The 20,523-nt window shown below is 43.2% G+C and overlaps 1 protein-coding gene across 1 annotated transcript in view; it reads left to right on the top strand.

The window, feature by feature from the left end:
* The first annotated feature begins 6 nt into the window (after positions 1–6).
* Positions 7–20,523, top strand: part of SHC3 (SHC adaptor protein 3) — a 139,297-nt gene continuing 118,780 nt past the window's right edge. The window contains exon 1 of the mRNA XM_024731943.1: positions 7–110. Coding sequence (XP_024587711.1) covers positions 9–110 — 102 coding nt within the window. The 5' untranslated portion in view covers positions 7–8. The remainder of the gene's footprint in view (positions 111–20,523) is intronic.

Genomic DNA, 20,523 nt, shown 5'->3' with positions numbered 1-20,523 from the left:
CCCCGGCCATGCGCGCCGCCAGGAAGGGCCGACCAGGCGACGAGCCGCCGCCCCGCGCCCCGCACGCTAGCGACCAGGTGCTGGGGGCCGGAGTCACCTACGTCGTCAAGGTGGGTGCGGGCGCGGGCTGCCGGGTGGGAAAGCCCGGGCGAAGGGGCGTCCGGCACAGTGGGTCGCCTTGGAGGCCGGGAGGTCACTCCTTCGCAGTCAGCTCGCCTGGCTGCGGCGACCCGGCACAGCAAAAGCGCCCGTTGCGCATCCATTGGGAGACGGTTTGAAATCGGTGACCTCACTCTGTCCTGGTTTCCCTTGGCTCCGCTCCTTTGGCATGCCTTTGCCACCTCGCTTTGCCATGTGTCCGGCCAGTACCCCTCTCCGCATGGACCACTATCCTTGGAAACTGTGCATCAGGCCTACCTAGGGTACAGTGAACATACTTGGAGGAACTGGGCAGCCCCTGCGATGAGAAAGGCAGGTGGTGTCACTACTTCTGCTGTGTTTGCCCCAGGCGGCAGGGTAGGTGGTTTCATTTCTGCCACAGCAAGAATTTCCAGCTCCTTTCAGTGCAGGCCAAGTGCTGTCCTTGCTTTATACCAGATGGGTCGTACTTTCTTACCCAGCTTTAGTGTCTGCCTTTCATTCCATACCTAACTGTGTTGGTTAACAGCAGCAGAAGGAGAATTTGGGACTGTTTTTCCTTGGGGACTGTAGTCATCCATTTAAATAGGCTAAAGAGAGCTGAGCCACAGGCTGGAAAGGAGATTTTTTTCCTCCAACACAAGGAATTATACAATCACGCCGGATGTAGTCCACAAAATTCTTCCCTTATGCAAGTATTCTATGATATTTAAAGAACAAATACTCAGCCGCATTCAACCGGCCTGCCACATGCTCATCATGTCCTCCTGGCTGCCGGGCAGTAGAGACCCACCACAGCGCTCTCCAGCTGGGCAGATAGCCTACAGACAGGGGGAAGGGGTCAAAACTACACTATTTCAGACCGGTCACTCCAAGGCATGGCTTTTTGTTTAAAAAGAAATGAGACTCAAACTCTGTCTCCAGTGTCGTCAACCCCATTGAGAAACCTGCAGGCCATCTAGTCAATACATACTGGCTACAGATCCAGTTTAAAAATTCTACAGATCACATCCCCAGGGAAAATGTTGTATCCTGGTAATTTTGAACCAAATATTAAAGGAAACAATTAACTTTGTGGATTATCTTTAACTATCTAAAAAGTACCGACAAAGGAATATGATCATTAGTATTAAACAGGGGCCTTTTCTCCTTTTGAAGCTGCTTTTTAATTTCATCTTCATTCTTAACTTCTGAAAATGGATTAATAATATATTTTACAAAAGGGATAAAGATCAGCATAAAGTATGCACAGCAGGTTGAGTTTATTATAAAAGAATATTCTTCTTGTATTTCTTCTTTAAATTATATAACCAGGAGCCAAAAACAAAAAGAAAAAAAGAAAAAAACAAAACCAAACAAAAATCCCTGACAACTCTGGGGTGAAGAGGTGATGCCAGAGTGTATTACGTGGCATATTAGTATAATTGCTATCTAAAGAAAAAAACAGCCTACGTTTGAAATAGATGGATGTTGGCAAAGCTTTTTATACGTGTCATGTTGCACATGGAGGGTAGTTTCCAAATGGAGGGAGAATTTTCAAACTTATGCCTTTAAAGTTTTCCTTATAAAAAAGAAATCATTCACTTTGCTTAGGGCTTTACTCTTGCTTTTTGAAGGATGAAGGCAGACATCCAGTTCTAAATGTCAGTTGTGGCTGAAGAACGATGAGCAACTAAAACTAGTCTGTTCTGCTGGGCCATTAGGTTGTGACACACCCCGCAGCAGTAGCAGCAACACTCAAATAGGCAGAAGGCTGGGTCTGCCCAGAGCCTTCTGAATTTCAGGTCTCATTGTTGTGCCATGAGACTGTAGTGACCTGGGGGCATATAGCACGGCCCGGTCAGTGCCCCTTGCTGTGGTCTGGCCCATCTTCAGTGTTGAATGGTGGCAACATAGGACGCTCAGGCTTCCCTGGAGAAGTTTGAAATCACACAGCAAAGGAGACCAGACACTAAAGGACAATTTCTTCTGTGCACGTTTGATTCACAATATCACGTGGCCCTCTGTTGGTACACATTTCTGAATTGCCCATGTTGAATTTAGAACCATGAACTTATTCTCTTGAAAAATCACAAAACTGTAAAAAACTTAATTTGGTATTATTTGCTGACTTGTAAATAGTTTTATTGGTATCCTTACTTTAAAAGATCTCTGGTAGATAGAAAGGGGCAATCTTTATAACATGCCTGTAAGTCAGCTGCAAAATCTAAAGGCTTAGGGTTTGGGAAAGAACGTCTTATTCTCTTTGATTTAAATGTATTTCTAAATTAAGGAAAACCCCCCAAATGTTTTCCAGTTTCCTGGAAGGTTCATCTGCTGTATAATTATAGATTTCTTGCCTCATAGAAATACCTACCGACAGGCAATATTAAGATACTGCACACAGATTTATTCTTCAAAAATATTTTAACGTAATCTACTTTCATGAAAGTGGAAATTGTAAAATCCCGAGGTCTGGCTGGTTTTGATCAATTAGGAAACATCGAACTATTTGAACAGCAGGTTGTAATATTAATTAATGAAGGATTTAAAATTTATAAATAGAAGTACCTGAGCAGCAGTAGAATTCCAAGCTCAGAGCATGTTTAATTTGTCCTTCATGCCATCACTTGAGTCTGCTTTTAATAGCAGCATGAGGGTATGCAGATAAGGAAGAGTCCAGGCAGCCTCCAGGTTTGTATTTATTTACATCAGGAGACCCCACTGGCAGCACCTTTGTACCTGCCTAAGTATGCCTGACACTGGGTTTTTTCTTTTGGTGACACAAAAGGGAAAGAACAAGAAAATATGCCCTTTATAGACAGAAAAGGAGCATCGTAACAGCAAAGAGCAATGAATATTTTCATTACAACCCTATTTTAAAACTATTTTAAATTTGAACTTGAAAGGCCTAGAGAAATACAGACAAGTGTTGATTACGCTGCTGCCCACTTTCAAATTCTATTGCTGGCAAAGTCCAAGCTGGCAAGGAGCCTGAGTGCCCATGGGGTTGATAAGCGTCTTTAGCAGGTCCCGAAGGCGCTATTTGGGTGTTCCACCTGCAGATTCACAGAGAGAACAGTTTAGGAAGGGAAGATAGACATGAACAGTTGGGAGTCAGTTCTTAAAAACAGGCACTGGCTGAGATGGAGTAGCCATTTGAAGACAAGCGTGGTCTTGAGGTTCAGCCTTGACACCTCCCGCCCCCCAGCAGTGGAAGGCAATACTGTGTGGGAGGTACCTGGGCTAGCTGGCAGCCCTGGGGGGGGTTACCCAAAAGAAGGGCTCTCTTTACAGCACATCATGCCACAGACTCAAAACAGGATAAAAGTTACCACATTTAGGACTGACCTGAGTGCCCATGGCAAGAATCAATAGGCCCAAGTGTTCGCTGATCACCAGCAACACAGTGAGAAAGTAGGTTATGTGTCCATAAATCCCGTGATGCTTCCCTCAGACAGCTGAGGTTTTGGTCTGCAAAGAGTGTTATATCTTTACTGATAATAGCTCTATGATACGAGCTGTTTACAGGAGATTTTAACAGAGAACTACTGAATTATTTCCTGGTATGCAGGATTGGTTTTCTTTTGGAATGAAGTCTTGATTTTACAAGAGCTCTTTAAAAATATTTTGTTTCCCCCATTTGCAAATCTGATGATATTTATGGTGGTATAAATTATTCATTTTATTTATAAATGTTCTATTGCTTTTTATAGATGATCTTTATTATTTATTTATTTATTTATTTTTTGCGGTACGCGTACCTCTCACCGTTGTGGCCTCTCCTGTTGCGGAGCACAGGCTCCGGACGCACAGGCTCAGCGGCCATGGCTCACAGGCCCAGCCGCTCCGCGGCATGTGGGATCCTCCTGGACCAGGGCACGAACCCGTATCCCCTGCATCGGCAGGCGGACTCTCAACCACTGTGCCACCAGGGAAGCCCTAGTTGGTCTTTATTAACTGTACTCTAAAATTTATTCTCAGTTGGTAGTTTTTTCACTGTCTTTAAAAATATTTTAAATCTTTTTCTTAGCAAAAATATCTAAACTTTTTTTTTCTTAACATTGTGCTCTTTTGATAACTGTGAGCTAAGGTCATATTAAACTGTCATCAACAAAGCTATTTCAAGTATAGCCATGATATATCATTATGGTGAGACTGATTGAATTTTGCTTTAATTTTAGATTAAAAAATTGTTCCTTGATGTAGAATACAACTTTAAAAGTTGATTTTTTTCTTAAAATTGTTGAAAAATCTCATAAATGGGTGACTTACATGTAAATTGTCTAAATCGTTTGAAAAACAGTTTAAGAAACTTGAGATTAATAGACAAAATTACTAATTTGATCTGGACATCTCTTTTTTTATGTGACACAAGTATAATAGATGCATTAAATGTGTGTGTGCACATATACACTACATCACACATACACCACACATGCACACATACATAGCCCACCTCCCCACATATACCACACACACACACATACACATACATACCCTATCCCCCAACATATACACACACACACACCACATATATACATACACACACACACACACATATACCCTGTCCCCCCACATATACACACACACACACCACATCACACATACACCACACACACACACACACACACATACAACTTGTAATGACTTTGGACAGGGTCGTTAGAAAATAGTAAATGTTTTATTTCCAGAAATACCTGATTATTTCATTCATTGCTTTTATATTGATGTTTAAGAGAAAATAATTCCAAAAGATAAGCTTTTGATGAAACTTTAATCTCACAAAGAGTAGACTTCTTGCTCTTCTACGCTACCACTCGGTTCTGTCTTTGAATATATGTCATGCTTTTGGGGAATACATGATAAATATCATTGAAGCAAAGTAGTGGTAATGGGACACTTGGGCAGCAAACATGTAAAACATGTAAGAGGCTGGCTTTCCAGCCAACAGGCTCATCCTGAAGGGTTTGTGAAGCCTGCAGCCCCTTGCTTGGTTGTCGTGTCTCCCAGCAGGGACGTGGCCTGGATGTGGAGGGTCTGGGGGGCACCTGGACACTGGGACCCCAGATCCACTTGGCCACCTCAGAGTGTGGAGCTCAAGAGGTCAGCCCGCCTCTCTGGACCTTTACATGGGGCCGCAGGAAGTAGAGGGTGGGCTGAGCACAAGCTCAGCCAGGCTCCTGTGGCATGGGGGAGGAGGCGGTGTCATGGCTGGGGCAGTTCCTTGCTCCTGCACCTCATGCATCTGGAAGAACGGGGCTTCTGGGCTGCACCACTGTATCAGGGTGTGCTTCTCCGGGCAAGGGCCAGACCCCATGGTGCTGCTGCCCAGAAAGTTCTGTGGGGTTCAGAGAGAAGCACAATGATGATTCAGCATTTTAAATGAAAATACCCAAGGACAAATTAAGTTAAATGGAATTACTTAATTTAGAAATAAGATGGTTTCATGAAATTGACTTATTTGTAGTGAGGTTGATGGATCTAGAGTCTGTCATACAGAGTGAAGTAAGTCAGAAAGAGAAAAACAAATACCATATGCTAACACACATATATGGAATCTAAAGAAAAAAATGGTTCTGAAGAACCTAGGGGCCGGACAGGGGTAAAGACATATGTAGAGAATGGACTTGAGGACACAGGAAGGGGGTAGGGTAAGCTGGGGCGAAGTGAGAGAGTGGCATGGACATATATACACTACCAAATGTAAAATAGGTAGCTAGTGGGAAGCAGCTGCATAGCACAGGGAGATCAGCTTGGTGCTTCGTGTCTACCTAGAGGGGTGGGATAGGGAGGGAGATGCAAGAGGGAGGGGATATGGGGATTATATGTATACGTAGAGCTGATTCACTTTGTTATACAGCAGAAATTAACACACCATTGTAAAGCAATTATACTCCAATAAAGATGTTATTAAAAAAAAGAAATAAGATAGTTTCATATGAAATGGAAAGAAATGATCAGTTGTGCATATTTCCTGGGTAAAGGACAAGAAAAAAATTAGAATTTTAGCATAAGAAATCTACAATATGCAGTGGATAAAGAATGTCTTTATGGTGAGAGGCATTAAGTGTAAGAATGGCCTACTGAGTAGGTAGATGTTAACTCTGTGTGTGTGTGTGTAAGTGCACAACAGGATGGACGCTGACCGTGGGGTGTGTGTGTGTGTGTGTGTGTGTGTGCAATCATACAATAATCTTACAAGTTGCTTTTGGTCCTGCAAATTCATAAGTATCGATTTTCAGTTGAGGTAAAGAAACAACAAATCATTCTGTCCCCATGTGGTTTTGCCTCTTCCCTCCCCCCCACCAGGGTGGCATGCTGCTATGTGTCAGTCTGTGCCTCCCAGCACTAGGATTAGCGAGGTTTCCCTAAAACAAACAGAACAACACTAGTTAAACTTGGAGGGTGGGGGGGCCAGGAATCTCCATGAGAACCACTGGATTCCAGCAAGATGCCATACCAAAGACTGAGTTTCCATGGTTCAGGCAATGCTGTGCTCTTCACCTTGGTGGGCAGAAGGTGCCATGGGCACCCCTGATACGCCTGGGAGGAGAGGAACAGTTGCTGCTCTTCTTGGGGAGCTGGCATCCCCTTGCATCCTCTTGACTCTGTGCGGTGCCTCAGCTTCGGATCAGCCTCTGCTCTTGCTTGGCAGATGATGGCAGCTCAGGGCATCCATGGTCTTTGGCCCTCAGATTCTGGGCTCAGACTTGCCTTGCCTCTCGACAAGAGAGGTCTGGCAAGTTCTACCACCTTCCAGCGGAGATCTGGGTTTCTAGCCATGATCTCATCTCCTGCGGAAGCTGTAGAGAAACCTAGATGCCGGGAGAGAAGCTGCAGAGAAGAGAGAGCTGAGGGACTGGAGCCTCACCTTATCACTGGTGTTCCTGATGCCCAGTGGCATCAGAATATCTGAAACCCCTCAAAGCCAAGGCTTTCTGAGAAAGAATGTTCAAAGAGCTTGTTGTTACGACACTGCTTACTTTATTTATTATTATTTTTATTTATTTATCTATCTATCTATTTATTTATTTATTTATTGGCCACAGCATGTGGGATCTTACTTCCCTCACCAGGGATCGAACCAGCGCCTCCTGCAGTGGAAACGTGGAGTTTTAACCACTGGACCACCAGGGAATTCCCAACGCTGGCTGCTTACTTTAGACTTGTAGCCATCCTAGTGTGTCATTTGAAATGTGTAGTTTTCCTAAAGTGAAGGCCCCTCAGAAGAGCATTTCCTCACTTCTGTCTATTGAATGGGCAGAAAAAGCAGCAAAGATTTCTTTCTAAATTTTAAGAATTTAAACTTGTATCAAACCTGCAAACTCAGTGGAACTTGACTTTCACCCAACTTCCCACCAGTAGTGCTCTCTGCTGGGATCCTTCTGACAATTAAATATAATTGTTTGGCATTCTAGAGGGACCAACAGACAAGGTTCAATCCTATTGCTTTTTGCTTTGCAAATATTCAGCATTTCTAATACTATTTGCCCATATAGAAACCTGTTTAAAAACATCTTGAAAAACCACAACACAGTTCTAGTTCTGTTGATGGAAAACTAGCCCTAGCCTGGTTTTCAGCAGAAACACTATAAAATCGGGGTCCCTTATGCTTTCCCCCAAAGAGGGAGTAACAATGCTTTTACCTCTTGGGAGAAAACAATGAAAACATAACTGTTTTGAGTGTTCTTTGTGTGGAAGAGCCAGCCCCTTTCACGACACATCTGTCCTCCTGAAGGTGGATGCAGGGTATGCACGCATCTCGGTCCTGCTGGGACCAGTGGGCTGCACCATGTTGGATCCTGAAGAGCCCTTTACCTCCTAGGATTTGGCACGTGCATCTTACTTCCTTTCCCTCCGGACCTCAGTTTGGACCCTCTGATCTTCCTGAGCACAGACCTGTTCAAGCAGAAGTCCCCACAGCCTGCTTCCGCCAACACTGAATTATTTCTAAAAGACAGGAATGATGAGAGGGACAGGCAGAGAAAGGCAGCCTCCAGAGGCTGGGACTTGTCTTCAGATGGGCCCCAGGGCCCCCAGAGAAACACGGTCATGGACTCGAAAGGCAGAGACTGAACAGCCACCTTCTCTTGCTGGCAGCAGAGATGTCACTCTTGTGATGTCACTCACCTGGTTCTTTTGTAAACTTTTCTTTATAAAATGTAGACATTTGCTGTGGAAATTTTCAAACATACATACAACATACAAAATATATCAACATTAAAAAAAAGAGAAATGATCTAAAAGGTACCCGGTAGCCAGCTTCTACAGGTGTCAGCTCACAGCCATCAACACCCCTCCCCCGCTTCCTGAATCCTACAGAGCTGGGGGGGTTCCCACATCAGCACTGAGAGAACTCAAGGTTCTGATGAGTAAGTTGCAGGATTAGGCTTAATAGTGGTTCCAAGTCTGGCAGAGCGCGGTCAGGGTCACAGGCCCTGGAACATCCCTGCATTCGACTTTGTGGTCCCCGAAGCAGAGGAGGTGGGCCAGCCTCTGTGATTTCTCCTTCAGAGGTGATGACATTGGGATTCAGGAGATGCCTCTGATGGACACCCCCAGGGGATGGGGTGGGAGCTGTACCTCCACACCCACCCTGCTCAGGCTCCCCTGGACTACCCTACCTCCTGGCCCCGGTGGGTTCTCCTGTAGCAACCAGATGATCCTTTTAGGAACAGGTTTTCTCCCAAACTGTTTTTATAGTAGTGGATTAGTCCAGGGTCTCCAGAGAAAGAGGACCAATAGGATGTGCATATATATAGAAGGAGATTTGTGATGAGGCATTGGTGCATGTGATTATGGAGGCTGAGAAGTCTGCAGGGTGAGTCAGCAGGCTTGAGACCCAGGAAGAGCCAGTGTTTCAGTTTGAGTCCAAAGGCAGGAAGAAGCCATTATCCCAGCTTGAAGGCCATCAGGTAGGAGGAATTCCCTCTTTTCCCAGGAGGGTCAGTTTTTGTTCTCTTCAGGCCTTCAGTTGATTCGATGAGGCCCACCCACATTAGGGAGGGCAGTCTGCTTTACTCAGTCTGTCCATCCATTTGAATACTAAAGTCATCCAAAAATACCCTCACGGAAACACCCAGAATCATCGTTTTTTTTTTTTTTTAATTGCAGGTCTCGGTGACTTGTTCTTATTAATTAATTTATTTATTTTTGCTGTGTTAGGTCTTTGTTTCTGTGCGAGGGCTTTCTCTAGTTGTGGCAAGTGGGGGCCACTCTTCATCGCGGTGCGAGGGCCTCTCACTATCGCGGCCTCTCTTGTTGTGGAGGACAGGCTCCGGACATGCAGGCTCAGTAGTTGTGGCTCACGAGCCCAGTTGCTCCGCGGCATGTGGGATCTTCCCAGATCAGGGCTCGAACCCGTGTCCCCTGCATTAGCAAGCAGATTTTCAACCACTGCACCACCAGGGAAGCCCCCAGAATCATGTTTGATCATGTATCTGGGCACCCAGTGGCCCAGCCAAGTTAACACGTGAAATTTACCATCACAGGCTGTACACAAACTTTTGGAGTCTCATCTAGAGTGGCCACTAGCTGACTCAAACACTTAAGGAGATTCATATTCTCTGGAAGAATGGAGATGAGAGTAAGAAATGACAAAATAACCTGCCTGGAAGAGTCTCAGGTTCCTTTACCATTTCTGTGGGCACCAAATGGAGACACCTTTAAAAATTCCTCAAGCCTAACCCTCAAACTAAGGTCCTGGAATACGAGACAGTTGAACTATGACCTCTACTCACCAGAAGAGCTGTGAAATAGGTCTTTATAGGACCAGTGGTAATAGTGTGTGTCTGTGGTTTGTATACTTGTCCAGAATGGAGGCTGGAACGGCCTCCTGCACCTGATGAATGATGGTGTCACACCTAACGTCATCATTGGAGGTCGTAACAAGTTCACTGGTCCCACTGGTCTCACTCCTTCAGGACTGCCCCCCTCCAGACTCTCCTCCTGGTCCCTGAGCTGGAGACACTGCTATTTTATGGATGGTTATTTGTGAGGCGGTGGTGGCTGCATGATCTAAAGGACTGAGCTGTGATTTTTTCGCTGGAAGTAGCAACTCCTGTAATAGATAATAACCTTGTTTGCAGAGAGACTTATTTACTCACGTGGGAGAAGAAAATAAAAGTCATCAAATGATGGCCAGGAGAGGGGATTCTGATGTTCCAGTGTGGCCCACAAACTCCTGTCCTTTTATTGCAAATACCCCCCCACCTCCCCCTGCCCCAACCCTCATTCCTGTGCTATCTGTTGGTTAAGGCTCCCAGGGCAGGGCTATGCGGGGAAACGTTAACACCTGGCTTTGTGAACTAAAACGTCATGATTTATAGGGTTTGCCAGTTCCTGTGGTATAAATAGTTATACCCTGCTGCCACTGGGAGGTGGGAAAGGATGTGCAGTAACACAGCTTTGCAGAGTCTTAACTTCAAGGGTGTGGACGATAGTAACATGTCACACAATGATTAGCAAGTGATGAGTTTTGAGTATTACCTTTAAAAAAATATAACTTATTTTTGTGGACCTCATCCTTAGGCTTCTTGTACCTAAAACAGCTTCCCCTCCAAGCATCCCTTCTTCCCTCTCCCACCCCCTCCTTCCTCATTTCACTTTCTCTCACCTTATTTACACCAACATGAGACAATTGGCTTCTCCCGATCCGCAGACAGTGTCTGGAAAAGGTTCCTTGGTGATCCCCTAATTATAAAATCAAAAACTCCTTTTCACCTGGTGCTGTCACCTCACAACCTTTCTCCCAGACTCCCAGCATCTGCTGTGCAGGTTCCTCTTTATTTTTTCTTATTTCTGATTATTTGTGAACAGACTTACCCTCTACTTATTAATTTATTCCTCCATCAATATACTAATCAATTATTTCATTCAACTAGTGTTTATTGAATTGCCATTCTGGGGTAGCCCTGTCCTAAGAGTTGGGGATAAAGAGGTGATTAAATAAGCATGCTTCCTGCTCTTTCAGTGTCAGTAGTAGAGACAGATGAGAGAAAATACCAGGAGATCACATTGGTAGTGAGGATACAGAAATCAAGATTGACTTCTCTGAGGAGGTGATACAGAAGTGGAGCCCTAGATACCCAGGAAAATGGATGGGATTGGTGTGCAGGTGTTTTTGTGCGTGAGTGTGTGTGTGCATGCATGTTTGCTGCATTCTAGGAGGAGGAGATAGAAACTGACAGTATCCAATGTAATTAGTGTATTGAGTCAGGGGGAGGGTACCTAGGAGGTGGCCCAGCACCAGGCAAGTGCAGTGGGAAACCACTGGAGATTTTCTGAAAGATTATTCTATCTTCTGTGGGGAGAACAGATTGGAAAGGCAGAAATGAAAGTAGAGGCAGTTCGGAGACAATTAGGAGGGGTGAAGGGGGCTTGGACCAGTGTCATGTGTCAAAGGGCAGTGGCATACATTGGGCTCAGGTCTGTATTTCTTACTGACCATGCAACATACCCATCCACTGTTTCATGGCCTCTTAAATGAAACAGATCTCAAACTGAATTCATGACCTTTCCCACCTACATTCTGTTCCTCAGTTAATGGTGTCACTGCTCACCTGCTTCCCAGACTCGAGACCTCATCGCCATCCTTGAATACCTCCTTTTCTTAAACTTATTACATCTTTTCAGTCACTAAACTATCATTTCTGCTCAACAGGGTTTCAAATCTTTCCCCTTCCTTTTGTCCTGATTCATGCCTTCACCATTTCTTTCTGTGATTATTACAATAAACTAACTGGTCTTCAGATGATTCCTTTGGGAAAGACTCTTCTTTTTAAATTGGCTAAAAAATATAATATAGTCTTACTTAGATGTTTCAAAGTTTCCCTTCAGCTGCTTTCCCTTCTAATTTTCTTCCTCTCAGAGGTAATCACCATCACCTGTTTGTTATTTATATTTCCAGACACACACATACACACTTATTTTTCTTCCTTTCTTTTATCTTTTCTTTTTCCTTTCTGTTTCACAAAGCAAAGTATTCTACATACATAGTTCTGTGACTTGCTCTTTTCATTTAATATGCTTTGGAAATCTTTCAATATTAGTACCTATAATTCTGCTTCATTCTTTTTGGCATTTGCTTAATATTCATATACAAGGAGGTGCTAATACGTATTCAGTCAGTTCCCTATTGTTAGACATGTAGATAGTTTCCAGTTTATCACAGATTGTAAAATAATGAACATTCTTCTACATGAATCTTTCCATTTGGGCAAATATTTTTGCCTGTGTGTACAATAAGTTTTAGCTAATATTAACCTTTTCTTTTCTTATTACATTCATGGGACCTAGAGTACAGTAATCAATTCTATTGGTGAAGGTGACTTTTTTATTTTTAATTTTTTTAAAAACATCTTTATTGGAGTATAATTGTTTTACAATGGTGTGTTAGTTTCTGCTTTATAAAAAAGTGAATCAGCTATACATATACACATATCCCCATATCTCCTCCCTCTTGCATCTCCCTCCCACCTTCCCTATCTCACCCCTCTAGGTGGACACAAAGCACCGAGCTGATCTCCCTGTGCTATGCAGCTGCTTCCCACTAGCTATCTATTTTACATTTGGTAGTGTATATATGTCCATGCCACTCTCTCACTTTGTCCCAGCTTGCCCTTCCCCCTCCCTGTGTGCTTAAGTCTGTTCTCTACGTCTGTGTCCTTAAGTACGTTCTCTACGTCTGTGTCTTTATTCCTTTCCTGCCCCTAGGTTCTTCAGAACCATTTTTTTTTTTAGACTCCATATATATGTGTTAGCATACAGAATTTGTTTTTCTCTTTCTGACTTACTTCGCTCTCTGTATGACAGACTCTAGGTCCACACACCTCACTACAAATAACTCAATTTCATTTCTTTTTATGGCTGAGTAATATTCCATTGTATATATGTGTCACATCTTCTTTATCCATTTATTGAAGGTGACTTTTTCACTTCTGGCTACAAAGTCAGTCTTCTGTACTTATTATAAAGGAGGACATTTACTATTATATACACTTTTACAAGTTAATAAACATTTCCTATAACCCTAGTTTTCCAAATGAACGTCCAAATTAGTTTTCAGCATTTGAGATAAATATATATTTTTCACCCTTTTTCTATTAATGTGGTGAATCATTTACCTTTGTAAAATAAATATCTCTCATCTTTCTAATGAAAAGTTCTCTGTTGCTTGCCTTTGCTTGTAGAAGTCAATCCAAATGCCTTATTATGACACACAAACTTTCCTGGTTTGGCTTCAGTTTAGCTCTTGAGCTTCACCTTTTGCCCCTCAACCACCAGTATTTCAGCCACATGAAACAGCTTGTTTTCCCCAAACCAGTTGCAACTCTGGCCTTAGCTCAAATTCTCCTGCTCTGGGCCCTTTCTGTTCACTCTATCTTGGTCTGAAATAACTCTCTGTTAGCTTTCAAGACTCAGCAGCAGAGTGTATGAGGCAGAGTTAATGATCACTTCTTAGGATCTCCATAGCCCTGTGGGTTTGTCTTTGTGTTCATTGACTCAATCCATGCTAAGTGGGAACCTACTGGATGCCTATTGCTGGGGCTCCTGAGAACCCAAGATGAATTAAATGGTCCCTGCTTTCAAGGAAATCATTCTCCAGAGGGAGCTTTACAGATGTGTGATAGAAGGCCATGAATTGTGGAAAAGGAGGTCAGCTGGCTCTTCCCAAAACTTCCCTGGGGAAAGAGCCAGTGATAAACACTTAACATGTGAAGAAGGAGGAATCAAGGTGACTGTAGGACACTGGGGAATGTGACAGAACAAAAGAGACTGGTGAGGAGGGTGACCTGTGGGCCTATTTATATATGGTTGGTGATTAAGAATGTAACTTCAGAGAGGCACATTTTGAACTCCATTCTGTTTAAAAATCCCTTGATGATTGTTCTTTCCATGAACTGGCATGTATGACACAGCCCACCCAAAGTCTTTACAGGCTGTTCCATAGATGAGAAGCCTTATTAGCAGACCCATGAATTTTGTTTTTATTGCTCTTTGTCTTTAAAGCTAATTATAGAAGGGTTTCAGTAAGAGAATCAACTTTAATGATAGCCATGAATAAGCATTATTAAGGTAAAATATTGTATAGCCAAATGTCACCAGGACGTTTCAAAACAGAAAGCTAAACTCCTACACACTTCCACGTGCCCCCACCTTTAATTAAAGCACGTGGATTTATGAAAAAGAATGAGGGAAAATGAGTATCCACAAGTACTTTTTGAGGGCTCAGTCACTTGCCTTGTCCTGTGGAAGGTATTGTAGATTGTGAAAGAGGTACAGGGTGATTTTCCGAAAGGGACTTGTGATCCAATTGAGGAGGAAAAGCTGCTCCATTTTAAAAAGTAAGAAAAAAATATCATGTTTAATAAGGTGCTAATGGCATGGTGAGAGATTGGTGGTGGCTGGAGTTATCAAGAAAGGCTTCTCAGAGGGTGTGGGATTTTTTTTCTGGGTCCTGAAAGATTGTCCAGATCTGGGTAGGTGGAGGGATGGACGATGTTCAAGCAGGAGAACCAGAGTGAGAGACACTTTGGAGGTGGGAGTGGGCATGGCGTTTGACGGGGCGGTTGCGGGGGTGGGGGGAAGACATTCCACTGCAGACTGGCCACAGTCAGAGGGACGCTGAGATGTTGGCTGCCATTTGTCGGTAACAGGGGCTGTAGCCCCTTGGAGTCAGGATGCTGCCTGTTCCATGGGGGAACCAGTCCATTCCTGGTCCTTTTTGGATTACACTAGGCAACCTCCCTCCATGATGCTGGGAGCTGGAGGTATATTTCCCTCACTTTCTCCTCTCCAAGCTAAACATTTCTCACTCAGTCAACAGTCCTGATCTCACGATATCCTGGATTCTCTTATCTGTTTACGTCTTAGTTTGTAAATTACATTTAAGAGATTTTGCTCATGTAAAGAATTTGGTGGAATTGCTTGGGTTGGTGTATATTCTGTTTGTAGAGTTTTGTTGTGTCCTGAGAATAATTTGGACCTTAGTTCATATGCCTACACGACAGAGATAAATTCATCTTTGTCTAAGATACAGCTGCTCCTTTTTTCAAGAAAGGATGATAGGGTTTTCTTTATGGCTTATTTGTTATAATCTACAAGCAGATGATTTTCAGAGTCACACTTCCTTTTACCTAAAGGCTCAGTGTAAACCCACCTCTGCCCTCCCACCCTCCTACTATAGGCCACTCAACAATTGAGAACTTCCAACCATCAGCCTTTGTCATCAAAACTCAGAATTGCAATTAAGAAGGCCAGTGGAATCATCAGTGGGAATAATGCCACCCACAGAACAAAGTGAATGTCCCGCAATAGAGTGGTGCTATAAGTTCTGATGCATTCAAAACCATGCAGTAACATACAGACATTTAAAACAGTGAGTTAGAATTTTATTATGGTTTATTGGAAAAGAGGCATCTCTGGCTGAGAAGAGCATGGTGCAACGTGTGTGTAATATGAACTAATTCTTATAGTAGAAATGAGTACAGAAATGCTTGTATATATCCATAATTATAGATGGAGATTTCCACAGCCCAGTCTGAGCAATTGATAGGTTACTGTGCTTAAAATTATCAAGGATATCCAAAGCTGAACATCATAATCAACCACAGAATCTAGTAGACATCCATAGAGTCCTCCATGAAACCACAGCAGAATAAACATTCTTATCAAGTGCCCATGGAACATCTACCAAGACAGATCATTCCTCAAGCCATAAAATAAGCAAATCTAACCAAGTTTAAAATAATTGGAACCATACAGATTATGTTCTCTGACCACAATGGATTCAAATTAGAAAGCAATAAGGAAGGACAGCAGGAAAATATCCAACCACTTGGAAATTAAGCCACATGCCTATAAATAATCCATGGGACAAAGGACAAATTTCAAAGGAAATTTTAAAATACATAAAATTGAATGAAAATGAAACTACATCATATCAAAATATGTGGGACGCAGCTAGAATAGTGCCAAGAGGGAAATATATAGCCACAAATGCTTACATTGGAAAAAAGTTCTCCAACCAATAATCCAAGTATCTAGCTCGACACTAAAAAAGAACAAAATAAAGCCAAAGCAAGCAGCCATAAGAAAATAACAAAGACAAAAGCAAAATCAATGTAATGAAAAACAAAATCAATAGAAAAAAGTCAATAAAACAAAAATCTGTTTCTTTGAAAAAAATCAATAAAATGAATAAACCCAGCAAGACTGACAAAGATCAAAAGAGAGAAGATACAAGTCACCAATCCTAGGAATGTAGAAGGGGTTATTTCAACAGATCCTGTAGCCCTGACAAGGCTTCCGAGACAGCTTGGCCTTGTTCTCAGTTGTTAGAGTCCAGACCCTGGGCTGGCGGCAACTCCCTAAGAGCCAGGACAGTGAGGTAGGCTCCAGGCAAAGGGAGTGTGGCAAGGAGTGGAATGCAAAGCCAGGAATCCAGATATAGTCTGGTGCAATTAAACGGAGGCCCAGTACTGAGACTGGGGCTCAAGGCCCTGTGAGTGGGCCCACAGAAGAAGGCTGGTTGGGCTAAGAAGGTGGCTGTTGGCACTAGGCCTACAAGGGGTTCAGCTACACAGAGAGAAGCTAAGCAGACCTCAGGGGCCATCTTGTCCAATAATCATTTAATTTATTTTTTCAGATGGTGGGAGGTGAAGAAAACGAAAGGTCAAGGTGAGAGAATGTATCTTCTGAGACCAAGCAGCTAGTTCAGTGTCAGAGTGAGGATGAGAGTGGTGAATGGAGACACACTCCACAGGATAAAGAGGGCTGGTCAGCTTTGCCTCCTTTACACATGAACTAGAACAGGACTTTAGCTGTAATACCAATATGTATTTTGGGAATATTTCTTCCATCTTTTTCTTTGACTTTGAATAGCAGATGTGGCCTATTGCATTTCTGTGATTTTCAGATGAAATGAAGCACAGTGATTTACTTTTAACCAAACCCGTCATACTTCCTCTCTCTGACTCAGCTTCCTCATCGTAAATGAGATGGATGACACACGCCACCAGCTAACATTTACAATGACATCTTGGCTCTTTTGATGAAAACCTATATGGCATTTGTATTAATAATTTTCCCTGTGAGATGAAAGATTAAAAGAGAATTGTAGCACTAGCTAAGGAAACGTTAAGACATAGGGTTCCTATGGAACCAAATGGCTAATTTCTTCCCTGTAAGGGAGCTGAAAAGAATCTGATAAAGGAAATAGGGAAACTGAAAGTGGGCTGTTACCTCTCTCAACATCCAACCCATTTATTCCCACAAGACTGTCCTGCGGCATCTACCTCTCCACGTCATGTGACCTTTGTGCCACTGCACCGGAGACACTTTTCTGGCTTTACTCTTAACAGCAGGTACCTCGGGTTCTCTGGACATGTGACAACTCGACTTAACTCTTAATCTTCCCTTCCACAGGGTGATGCCTATCAGGAAGAGGTACATCTGAGACTCGAGTCCCTTATCTGAAATGGGGGTGACTACAGCATCGTCTTATAGAGTAGTCAGGAGGAGTGCAGTGAATGAACATTAGTAGGGCAACTGGCACAGTGCCTGGCAGGTGACAGAAGCTTCCTGAAAATTTGCTATTTGAGCCATCTGTGTCCCTATTATTGAATCTGGAGCTCACCTCTCCAAAGTTCCATGAGTCAGGGATGACCTCTGTCTTCAGTCAAAGAGATTGATTATTCATTTGCTTTACTCAAGAAAGCGTACTGTCATATCACAAGATTATAACTCCAACTCTGTGTCAGCTCAACTTCCTAACATGTGAATCCATTCCAGGAGATGGATGTGATGGTGCAGCACTGCTCTCGATGCCACTGAGGTGGACGTGAGGCTGAGACTCGATGGGATGAAAGCTGGGAAGTGATTGCTTGGTCTTCCTGGTGCCTATTTTGGGTTCTCAGCTTTGCAGCTTCTGCAAATTTTCTTTGGGGCTGCAGTATGAACAGCATGGGTTTTGTTATGGAGGGTGAATAACAAGGTAATTGCCAGTAACTGGTTTTGAAAACCAGCCAACTGGTTTTTGCTGCTGGGAAGAAACAGCATGGATGCTGGAAACAGGTTGCATTGTGGGTGTGTGTTGTCTATGCGGCCATAGCTTCCAGTGTCAGTGTTGAAGTTGATAGGTTCTGATAAAGAGCTTGACAGCTGCCCTATAAGCCAGGGAACAGAAACTGAGCTGTTACAGGGCTTCAAACAACATTTATTATAAAGCCAAGTTATTCTGGTGGGTTGATTAGAAATGATTTTCATCTTTTGATGCTTGTTTGTGTTTTCCAAATTTTTGTACAATGAACATACATGATTCATCAGAAAAAGTTGAGTATTAAAAATAAAATGACTTTGAGGGCTTTCTTTTTTTTTTTAAGTTTTTAAAAAAATTAATTAATTTAGGGGCTTCCCTGGTGGCGCAGTGGTTGAGAATCTGCCTGGCAATACAGGGGACACGGGTTCAAGCCCTGGTCTGGGAAGATCCCACATGCCGCGGAGCAACTGGCCCCATGAGCCACAACTACCGAGCCTGCACATCTGGAGCCTGTCCTCCGCAACAAGAGAGGCCGTGACAGTGAGAGGCCCATGCACCACAACGAAGAGTGGCTCCCGCTCACCGCAACTAGAGAAAGCCTTCGCACAGAAACGAAGACCCAACGCAGCCAAAAATAAATAAATAAATAAATTTAATTTTTTTTAAAAAATTAACTTATTTTTGGCTGCGTTGGGTCTTCGTTGCTGTGTGCGGGCTTTCTCTAGTTGCAGCGAGTGGGGGCTACTCTTTGTTGTGGTGTGCGGGCTTCTTATTGAGGTGGCTTCTCTTTGTTGCGAGCACGGGCTCTAGGCACACAGGCTTCAGTAGTTGTGGCCTGTGGGCTCAGCAGTTGTGGCTTGAGGGCTCTAGAGCACAGGCTCAGTAGTTGTGGTGCATGGGCTTAGTTGCTCCATGGCATGTGGGATCTTTCCAGACCAGGGCTTGAACCCATGTCCCCTGCATTGACAGGAGGATTCTTAACCACTGCGCCACCAGGAAAGCCCAAGGGTTTTCTTAAAAGCAATGATCTTTTATTCTTTTTGTTGACTACATAGTAGACCATGCAACCTTGAATGTTCAGCTCAAAGAGCACCATATATATACAAATACATCACACCCACACAAGTACCTGACAAAGACCAAAAGCATATTCCCAGGTCCTCCCAGTCTTCCTCATGCCCCAGACAGTCAGGACCCATCCAAGAGTACCCACTATTCTGACTTCTGCCACCATTGATTAGTTTATGTCCATGAACTTTTAAATGAAAAAGAATCTATGATATTGGCAAAATTAGTGCTGTTAAGTATGGCCCATTCTTCTTGTGTGGACAGTAACATTTCAATAAACTCCAGGCTATTTTTAGAGGAAATCTTATAGATATATAACTTTAAGGATACAAAATCCCATATAAAGTAGATTAGGCAAATTAATTGATGAAATCTAGAGTTTTCCTTTTCTCAAATATGTACAGCCCGGTGTGGACCTCATGGTTCTGCTGAACAACATACAGGCTGAGTAGGAAGCCCTGGCCAAGCAGAACCGCAGGGATGCCGAGGCCTGGTTCAATGAAAACAGCGCTTCACTGCAACAGCAGATGTATGAGGATATGGGAGCCACCACCTCAGCCCAAACACTGGAAATTGAACTTTAGTCTCTCCTAGCCACGATACACTCCCTGGAGTGCTCCTTTACAGAGACCAAGGGCAACTACTGTGTGCAGCTGGCCCAGATCCAGGCTCAGATTGGGGCCCTTGGAGGAACAGCTGCACCAGGTCAGGATGGAGACCGAGGGCCAGAAACAGGAGTATGAGTAGCTCCTGGACATCAAAGTCCACCTGGAAAAAGAAATTGAGACCTACTGTTTCCTCATCAGTGGAGATGATGGGGCTTGTGAGTCCAAAGGTTACAAGTCTAAAGATTATGTATCTGGAAATGTGGGAAACCAAATCAAAGATCTGGCCAAATCCATAGTGATTAAGAAAGTCCTTGAGGAGGTAGACCAAAGCAGCAAAATACTTATCACCAGGCTCCACTCCCTGGAGGAGAAATCTCAAAGCAATTAATTTGATACACAAGAGAGAGCATATGCCAAATACTCTCTGAGAAGAGAAGGTGTTTTATATCTGTCTGGAAAAATGAGCAAGCCTAAGAAAAAGGTCTGTCCTCTTGCCTTTCTGTTATTGAAATATAACCTTTCTCTGGGCAATCAATAGCATTATCAATAACATCTTTGCATTCATTTGGAAGAACGTCATGTACAAATGTGATGACTCATTTGATTACCTTACAGAAAATGCTGTCAATTCTTTGTAGTCAGTAAACCTTCTTCCTTTAAAAAAATGTATATATATATATATATATA

Source organism: Neophocaena asiaeorientalis, unplaced genomic scaffold (assembly GCF_003031525.2).
Source record: "Neophocaena asiaeorientalis asiaeorientalis breed wild unplaced genomic scaffold, Neophocaena_asiaeorientalis_V1.1 scaffold160, whole genome shotgun sequence".
Classification (NCBI taxonomy): domain Eukaryota; kingdom Metazoa; phylum Chordata; class Mammalia; order Artiodactyla; family Phocoenidae; genus Neophocaena; species Neophocaena asiaeorientalis.
Note: the sequence above shows the minus strand (reverse complement) of the source record. Positions and strands in the feature narration are given on the sequence as shown.